Source organism: Balaenoptera physalus, assembly GCF_965194825.1.
Source record: "Balaenoptera physalus genome assembly, chromosome: 5".
Classification (NCBI taxonomy): domain Eukaryota; kingdom Metazoa; phylum Chordata; class Mammalia; order Artiodactyla; family Balaenopteridae; genus Balaenoptera; species Balaenoptera physalus.
In genome coordinates this window covers 46387595-46397309 of record NC_138884.1, presented here as the reverse complement: position 1 = coordinate 46397309, position 9715 = coordinate 46387595, and the positions used below count along the sequence as shown (strand labels likewise).

The 9715-nt window shown below is 53.3% G+C and overlaps 1 protein-coding gene across 1 annotated transcript in view; it reads left to right on the top strand.

Moving 5' to 3' along the window:
- Positions 1-1747: 1747 nt before the first annotated feature.
- Positions 1748-9715, top strand: part of LOC309661708 (uncharacterized protein) — a 178958-nt gene continuing 170990 nt past the window's right edge. Inside the window, exon 1 of the mRNA XM_082463665.1 lies at positions 1748-2292. Coding sequence (XP_082319791.1) covers positions 2052-2292 — 241 coding nt within the window. The 5' untranslated portion in view covers positions 1748-2051. The remainder of the gene's footprint in view (positions 2293-9715) is intronic.

Genomic DNA, 9715 nt, shown 5'->3' with positions numbered 1-9715 from the left:
AGAAAGGACAGTCTGAATAGAGAACCACAGGGAAGATGTGGGTCTGGTGGCTGTGGGGAGCAGAGGGGGCATGAGAAGAAAAAGTGGTTCGTTATAAAGCCAAGGTTGAGCAGGCTGATGAAGTTTATGCCCTCAAGTCTCATGTTCTGTTGTCTCACTGGTCTAATGACAGGGCCGGCGTTTATCTGGGCGCCGGGCAAGTGTCCCTTCATTCTATAATTTCAGCTCCAACTGAAGCAACACCGTAACACTGGCTCAGTGGCCACCATTCCACAAGCCACATACGTTGCTTCAGTTTTAAATTAGGTATTGTTTTTTCTGGCTGATTGGACTGATTCTGGTCTACTAACAATGAGATGCTCATGTATGGTCCTTTCATGTAGTCAATCCTTGGTAATGTTTTTCCCTCTCCTGTGACGCTGGAAAGGATTCCTAACAAGTTGATCCAAAAATCAGCTTTCTTTGTCAACATAATGGTATCCTTTCAAACTCACATTTATAGACTTTGCAAGCTGGAAAGAAGAATAAAGCTTAGATCCTGGTAAGGAAATCTGTCCCCAGAGGACTGAGTTGGGTCACAGTGAATTAGAAGTAGAATCCAGAGCCCCTAGCTTCCATTCCTGGCCCCTGTCCTTCTGCTATCAGCCGCAGGTGCAGCCACAGCTGCTTGGGACACGGCCAGCTCACCCTCCTCTACACTTCTGTGCGATCAGGGCTCCCTCTGGATAGCTCTAAATTATCTGCGTTGGGAGAGGAGGAATGAGCAGACACGATTCTTCTGAGGTTAAGTTTCCTTGGAACGTTCTGGGTGATGTTTTTCTAAAGCTCCATCTCAACGGTGCTGATTTCGAGGCTTAGGAGACAGTCCAGAAACGCACTGGTTAGCGGAGAATTTGCCACAAACAGCTGCGTGGCCGATGGGCCGCGCAGTGGCGGCGCACTACTGTATACTAACCAGCCCCCAAACCATTTATTCATCATCTAATAGGCATTATTTGAGCACCTACTGTGTGTCTGGCTGCAAGCTGTCCAATAAGGAGTTGAGCGGCTCAGGGCTTTGTGACCACCTAGAGGGGTGGGATAGGGAGGGTGGGAGGGAGACGCAAGAGGGAGGGGATATGGGGATATATGTATACGTATAGCTGATTCACTTTGTTATACAGCAGCAACTGACACACCACATTGTAAAACAATTATACTCCAATAAAGGTGTTTTATAAAAAAAAAAAAAGAGTTGAACGGCTGCCTGCAACACCACCCCCTCCCCCCCCCCCCCACCTCCCCGGCCAGGCCCAAGGAGCCATAGGAACCTGGAGACACAGGGACTTGTGATTCTCAACTCAGATCTGGCCTTAGCTTGTGTTGCGACCTGGGGCAAGTATTGTAAATCCTCCAGCCTGTAGCTTCAAAGCAAAAAGAAGTCTTTTCAAAAGGGAAGGGTATTTCTGGGAACCGGAGAAACACACAACAACAGCTGCAGAAGTGCTGTGAGCCCCTTTGCAGGCTCCCTGACCCGGGAGCCACCGCTCACCCACCCGCGGGCGGAGGCTGCACGCTGCCTGCCGAGCAGGCTGCCCCGTCCGGCCCCGGGGAGCCCGGGCAGCGGAGGCCCAGGGGGCGCCTTTCTCTTTAAGAGCCCCGCAGGCGATCCTGATTGGCTGTAGCTATGCGGGTCTTTCTTCCCAGCTCCCTCCCTCGGAGCGCTCCCACCCCCGCCGCTTTCTCGGCTTTTTCCACGCCCCCTCCCCCCACCCCCCTGCGTCCCCTCCAGCCCCTGGCGCTCACCTCCAGTTCCTCGCCGCAGAGTTCAGCCCCGGCAGCGGTAGGGGCGACTCGCTAGCAGTAGATGCCGGGCGCCAAGATTTGCATCCTTAAGCCGCGCTGAACGCCAGAAGAAGAGAGAAGGAAGCAGAGAAGCCCCGGGAAGGCGGGGACGGGAGGTGCGGAAATCCCCTCCTAAAAGGCAGAAGCCGTCGCCCCCACCAGAGAGCTCCGCGCCGGCTGCTCGCCTGCTTGCTGCCGCTGCCACGAGCGCCCGCCTCTCCCCAGCCATGCCAGGCCCGGCCGCCGACGAGGGGAAGGTCCCCTTCCGCACCGCCAAGGAGGAAATCCGTGTGGGCTTCGGGGTCGAGGGCTCGGAGGGCGGCGGCAGCGGCCGGGAGAAGCCTGGCGCGCGCGGGCGGCGGCAGGACATCGTCTGGAGGAACGTCTTCCCGATGAGCCTGCTCCACTTGGGGGCCGTGTACTCCCTGGCGCTCATCCCCAAAGCCCAGCCGCTCACTCTGCTGTGGGGTAAGTCCGGCCGGCGGCCCCTGCGCCCGGGGCACCGAGGCGAGGCGGCGGCGGGGCGCGCGGGGGCGCGGGTCGCCGCTGGCTTCGGGCGGTGTGGAGCCCCCCTCCGCTCTCCGCTCGCCTCCCCACCACGCGCCCCGGCCCCCCGGCCTGCAGTCGTCCGGCCTTTGGTACAGGCAGGTATTTCTGTGCTGGTATTTTCAACTTCTGCCTCCTCCGCTGTCTGCTTGAGTAGGTGCCTTTGGCGGCTCCTGGACGGACTCGGGGCCCTTCGGCGCCACCGCTGTGCGCAGAGGCGCACCGGCTGAACCCGGGTTCCAGGGCGGGGAGACCGATGGGATGATTGTGTCGCCCAGGCGGGTCCCAGCGGCGCTCCTTTCTTCCGCCCTTCGGCTTCTCAGTCTCCTCTGTGGGCCACGGACCTTGGGGCCGAGTTCAGGACAAGAAAGGGAGTTGCAGCGGGGGTGGAGAGACCCGGCACCGGATCAGTCTTGATGTTCGCGCAGGAGATGGAAGACACCAGTTTCCTTCCTGCCCCTTCAAGGCCCCCATCCCTGCCCGCTCCGTGATCTCTTGTGCCCAGCTGCACTTCTAAGGTCCCAGAAGTTTCTCGGCGAGCACACCAACCCCGCGGCGAGAACGCTCTGCCCCCCGGCACAAAGCTTAGACCGTGGCAGAGCAGATCCCCTCCGGGACCTATCCCTTCTGACCAGTGCCTGTCTGTCACCGCACCTGTAGCTCTCCCTCTCGCCACCCTCTTTCCTAGCACCCGCAACCCTGCCGGCATGGGAGGGAGCCCAGGAGCCCCCCCCCAATGCCCCCCACCTCCCGGGGCCCGGGGGCCGAGTGCCTGCCCTATGTGACTCCAGTGGCTGACCTCAGAACCACTTCCAACACCCCCTGCCCCAGCAACTGGTTTTGGCCTCAGTCCCTGCAGTGGCCACGTTAGCCGGGACAAAAGGCGCTGGCCTTGATATCCTGGGCTGAGAGTTGGACGAGATGATCCAAGAAGCCCTTTCAGCTCTCCTTTCCGAGATCGCCAAGGAACGGGGGCAGGAGAAACACAACCTACTTTTATTCCCAGAGGGGAAGAGGAAGGAAGAAAATAAGAAAACCTCTTTCTGCAAGGCGTCTTATTTAGCATAGTGCCAGCTCCAAATGCCTGGGTTCATAATGGGGCCGCTCATTTCCAAGCCTTCCCCTGAAACTCTGCAGTCCCTGCTCTCGGAAGCAAACTATTCCAGAAGATGGGGGCCTCTTAGGGGAGTGTGGCTGAGCAGAGCTGAGGAATGATGAGAGGGGCGGGGCGTCTGTGGGCATCTGTGAAGCCTCCCAGAGCCCCCTAAGCTTCGGGTAACCTCCCTGCTCAGCCCTCCCCTGCTCAGTACACCGCCTCAATTCAGTGTCCTTTCCACCATCTTCTTTACTGTTATGTGTTGGTTTCATTCTCCCTGTCTTCCTTCTTCCTTTACTTCCAGATGACTAGATCATGAGATGCTCAGTCATTGCTTCATGGACACACTCCCCCCACCTGCCAACCAAAACCCTTATTACCCTGGATCCTCCAGGGAGCTGCTCCCTCTCCACCCCACTCCTTCTCCCTGCAGGGGCAGGACTGTGCCTTTGGACTTCAGAGCTCACCTGCCTCCAGGGGATTGGGGCTTAGCTTTAATAGCCCAGTGTCAGAGAGCTCAGGGAGAAGTGAGCACTTAAAATATTGTCTTACATGCCTGGAGCTCCACAGACCCACAGGCTCCATCCCTTACAGCCACCCACCTGCTGGTTCTGGCATCCCACCAGGAGCCACAAGGACAAGGCCTCCTCTCCAGGTTTGCCAGTCACCTCTGCCCTTTCCAGGCCACTCACTGTGGTGGAGACAGAATCTTTCTTCTGAAAGACCTCGGCCAGAAGACACCGTCCTCGGCCTCAAAATCCTTTAGCTTCCCCGGAGAAGTCAACACACTGCAGGACTCTGGGTTCCCCTTTGTGGGTGATGTTGCCAAGCCCATCCTTGTGCCTTCCTGCATAGTCTATTGCCTTAGCTACTTTTCATCAGTTCCATTCCCTGAATCTTGATTCACTTCCTACCTGGGTTTCATTGCTGCCCCCCTCCAAAAAACAAACAAACAGAAAAAGAGCCGACAGTGGTGGATATTGTAGTTTCAAGATTCAAACTTGTGACTTAGAAACATTCCAAGTAAGTGAATGTTATCTGATGGATAGCTTGTGAGAGAAGAAGTGAGGGAGAGAGACAGCTAAGATCAGTGTGCTGATGGCTAGAATCTATAGGGAGACTGTTGATCAGGGTTATTTTCATTGAAAGCCCTGGTGCCTTGAGCTTCAAATTTCTCCCCACTGGATGCCCTTTTCATCATCTCTCCCACTGGCTCTGTGTAGTGTTCGGACTGAGTTCATGCACCAGTGGGCTGTTCGTCCACTTCAGGGACCTGAGTTGTCAAGGCAGTAGGCTTAACTAGCCCATCTATTATTGCTTGCCACCCTCCACCCCAGGTATGGTTGCCCTGGAAACAGGAGGCATCCATGCAGAGCACCCAGCAGAGGATGTTTTAGGTGTTCAGTTGTGCGAAGAGTAATTTGCGTGGCAGTAAAATGTCATCCGTGAAAGATCCCATCAAGTTGTTCAGTCCAGACCTCCTCCACTGCCTCACTCCCCACCTTTTTATGACTCTCCTTGGGCCCAGAGCAAGTTGTTTTCTCTTCTTACCCTTGCAGTTTTCTGAGTGGGCAGGCTGTCAGAACGGAATGCTCTTGGTGCCCACAGGTCCTGAGGGATGAGTTTATGACTTTTGAGCACAGAACACGCCCTCCAGCTGGAGGAAAAATCTTCACCTGAAGGCTTGAGCTCACAAAAGTGCCTGCTTTGAGGGTTTTTGGCCAAAGGGGCAGTTCGTTCATGCCCTGACTCCCAAGACGAGTGGAATAGGGGAGTGAGGAGCTGCAGCTGTGGTGTCGAGGTCAGAGTCCTGGTGCCCCTTCCCAGCAGCTTTGCCCTGTCTCCAGGCATTCTGGCCACTGGTTTCCAAAAACATGAGGGACTTTTCTGGTTTCCCTTGAAATGTCATCCGAGTCCCCTAAATATGCCTTGGTGACATCATGACAATTTCAGTGACAGTATCAGGCATGCAAAACACTAACATGCCCTGCTCCCTTCCATCTTGCCCCAGGGCAAATGTGACCATTGCTAAGGAAGAGACAGGATTCTCTGGTGCCCTTCAGGTTGCTGGCACACAGCCTATGGCGAGGAATCTGAGCGGTGGCAGGAATTGACGAGGCAGTCTAGCAGGAGGGAGGGTCAGGAGAGACTGGGGTTTGGAAGGTACTGGTCCATCAGTCAGATTCTGTCCAATTCGGAGAGTTGCCCAAAGATGAGCTGTCTTCTGTCAGGCCTTGGGTAACCTGAATCCACACCTTCGATGGTCCTGATGTCTTTGTTGGGCTTCTTTTTCCACCAAATCCCTAACATTGTTGACGCCCTCCCAGAATGCGTGGCCATGGACTTCTGTTTTACCTCCCGGTTTTCTAGGGTGAGCACAGCTCAGAAGAGAAACAACTGAGAATGTGAATCCCTGCTCTCCTACTTACGTACCAGCTGCATGGCCTTGGGCAAATGAACATCTCCAGACCTCAGCTTTCTCACCTGTAAAATGGGTATATCAATACTTCTTGCTCATGAGGCTGTGAGAATTAAATTCGATAATAGGTGTAAACTACTTAGCACAGTGCCTGGACCTTGGCTGATGTCCAGTAATTGTTAGCTGCTCTTATTATTATTGGTCCTGATACTGGCTTTTTTTCTTTACTAGAAGGAAAAAAGGCCCTCTTGCAGCACAATCAATTCTACAAAGCTGGCACACAACATGGCTTCGTTGCCTCTCTTGCATAGAAAAGATTGCTTTGGCTTGGGAAACAAGGGTTCTTTCTCAAAGTCTCCAAAGAGAAATGAACACAGATCCCCCTGTCCCTCCTCCCTCCCCCATTCCCTTCTCTTTCATCCTCTCTTCCTCCTATTTTCCTCCAGAAGGCCATTATTTTGTAAAGAAGAATCTTTTTGTTCAGCTGATAACTCACCTGGTCTTTAGTGTTTTCTTTGGGGCTTTTTGAGCAGAGCCAGTTAAATTGCTGTAAAAACAGGGCCAAATCATTTCTCCTAAATGTCTTAGGGTCTCAGTTTTGACTTTTTTCCCCGTTTCTGTCTCCTTGAATCATCTTTTTTTTTTTTTTTTTAAAATGGGAATTTATTTATTTATTTATTTATGGCTGTGTTGGGTCTTCGTTTCTGTGCGAGGGCTTTCTCTAGTTGTGGCAATCGGGGGCCACCCTTCATCACGGTGCGCGGGCCTCTCACTAGCAAGGCCTCTCTTGTTGCAGAGCACAGGCTCCAGATGCGCAGGCTCAGTAATTGTGGCCCAAGGGCCCAGCCGCTCCTCCGCGGCATGTGGGATCTTCCCGGACCAGGGCTCGAACCCATGTCCCCTGCATTGGCAGGCAGATTCTCAACCACTGCGCCACCAGGGAAGCCCCATTCTTTTTTTTTTTTAAATCTTTAACGCTCAAACTACTAAAAAACTGAAAAACATAAATGAATCTTCCTTTTAAATCTTGTAATTCCCAGCCCATGGTTGCAACTCTTGCATTTTTAATAACCAGGCAAGCACTAAGAGCCCTACCCAAGGCTGGGTGGAGTGCAGCGAAACCCGAGAGAATGGTGTGCTTTTGCTGGCTTAATAGTCCCAACAAGTATAAGTATAGGTTGAGGTTAACATTATTAACTCGGTTTTTTTCTAACACTGGTCAAGGTCACTGCCAACTGCACTGTCATCCTGAAATGTGAAGTCGCTCTGCAGAGTGGAAACCAGAGCGGGAATCCCAGCATTGCCACTTAGTTCAACTTCTGGCAGGCCCCTTTCCAGTGTGAGAGCCTCGGTTTCCTGGTCTCTGAAATAGGGATGGTAATACTGATCTGAAAGTTGTTTTAAGAATCAGGGCAGGGCTTCCCTGGTGGCGCAGTGGTTGAGAATCTGCCTGCCAATGCGGGGGACACGGGTTCGAGCCCTGGTCTGGGAGGATCCCACATGCCGCGGAGCGGCTGGGCCCATGAGCCACAATTACTGAGCCTGCGCGTCTGGAGCCTGTGCTCCGCAATAAGAGAGGCCGCGATAGTGAGAGGCCCGCGCACCGCGATGAAGAGTGGCCCCCGCTTGCCACAACTAGAGAAAGCCCTCGCACAGAAACAAAGACCCAACACAGCCATAAATAAATAAATAAATAAATAAATAAATAAATAAATAAATAAATAAATAAATAAATAAAAGCTTTATTAAAAAAAAAAAAAAAAGAATCAGGGCAAATGTCAAACTGGTGCCAGAGGATAGACATGCAGTGCTCTCTGTTACTACCAACCCCACCGTGGGCCAGGCATCAGGGAACCTGCAGGGCTTCCGTGTCTGTTTGTCTGGGACTTGGAGTTCTTGTGGCTCAAATATAAAGCATAGCCTTTAAATCTAAATAGATTATCCTGACCTCGTGTAACATTTAGTTCTCATCTTGTCCTGATTTGTGTATTGTATAACATCATAATAATTGCTTGGAAAAGTCACTGAGAGATTTACAAAAGGGTGACACAGTCATGGTGGTTTCCCTGAATTTTTATAAAAGGCAACATCGTCTTTGGTTGGCATTATTCTTGTTGAGCATTTATTTTGACATTCTGTAGTCTCTGGTGTGCAGTCTCGCCATCCCTCTGCTGTGACATGTCCTGCTTCTGTGGAAGTGCCACCCTGGGGTTAAGAGTATGGACGTTAGAGTCAGAGGATCTGGGTTCAAGGCCCAGCCCCCCAGCTATAGCCTTGGGCAGATCGCTCACCCCCCGTAGCCTCAGCGTCCCCAGCTGCACAGTGAGAAGAGCGGTACAACCAGCAGCATGTCGCAGCTGGAGTGAAAGGAACGAGAGTGAGGCACTTGGCCCTCGGTGCTTCCCTTCGCGCCTTCCCTTCCTTTAGCTCCCCCTTTGGTGGCTGGGACTTGTTCCGGCTACCCCCCGGTTGTCAGAAAGCCCTGGTCAGGGGTAAAGCAGTTGCTTTCTGACTTTGTTTTCCCTGGCAATGGGTTGGTGGCCATCCCAGCAGGGACCCGCTATCCTCCTTCATCAGCGTCTGCCGTTTGTTCACTCTGAGTGTGAACGGCCACGAGAGAGCCTCACAGTTGCACGTGCAGTCACATATTCACTTGTCCACTAAATCATTCATTCTTTTCCTTTTCAACTATTGTCAAAGGATATCAGAATCACTTGGGGATCTTTTAAAATATTCAGAAGCCTGGGCGCCCCCCCACCCGGACCTACTGCACTGGAATCTCTAGGAGTGAGGTCCTGGCTTTTTTGAAAAAGGCATTAAGGTGTTTCTGATGCAGAGCGGGGCTGAGAACCATTATTTAATTCCCTTATCCATATTCAGTTATGCTTATTACTCACCCATTACTTGCCAGGCACCGACACCATCCCTGACTTCACGGCACTTAAGGCCAGTTGGAGAGACAGACGGGTGCACAGGTGAGAACCGCCAAGGCAGCATGAGCTGCAGGTGCCAGCCTGGGGGAGTTGGGGGGGCTTCCCGGGGGAGGAGGTGGCTGGACTGAGCCTCCAGGAGGCCCGAGGCTGGCTGGCCAAGGGGTTTGGGTGAGATGGCACTGTAGCCACAGGCTACAGAGCTCCCCAGGGGAGAGGGGAGAGCCAGTCAAGGACCTGGTGGTTCAGCGAGGCTGAAAGTGATCAGGGTCCAGATCCAGGGCAGGAAGATTCAAGAGGACCAGGAAGACTGGGAGGAGATCAGGCTTTCGGAGGGGCTGCCCTGCAGCCTCTACCTGCCTCTCACCTCCTCTCACCCATCACACACACCAGTGGCTCTTGGTGTATAACTTCTAGACCAGACACATGGCAGCGGGATGAGTGAGTCTGAAGATTTTCGGGAAGGACCCTGAGGCAGACGCCTTGGAGCAGGTGTGCAGTGGGGCCGGGCACCTCCCTCAGGCTGGCCAGAGCTGAGGGAGAGCTAGAAATAATGTCTCAGCTGGGCCTTTGATCTCACAGATTCAGGGGTATTGTCCCAGGACTAAATTACTAAAATGCCCCAAGGGTATAATAGCACAGGCATACTAGACCCAGGGCTCTCTCCTCCTCCTGTGTTCCTCTTTCCTCTGTTTCTCAAAGGTACAGGTGTGTAGGGGAGTTCTTCTCACCTCACTTCCTCCCTTGAACCTGAGCTTAAACAGCTGGTTCTCACTACCCTCCTCAATGTCCTCCTTCCCATTTCTGCAGCTTATTACGGAGGGCTCTGTGGGTCCCTGCAGGCTGTGGTCCAGCAACATCACCTGGGAGCTTGTTAAAAAGAAAGACTCTCAGACCCCA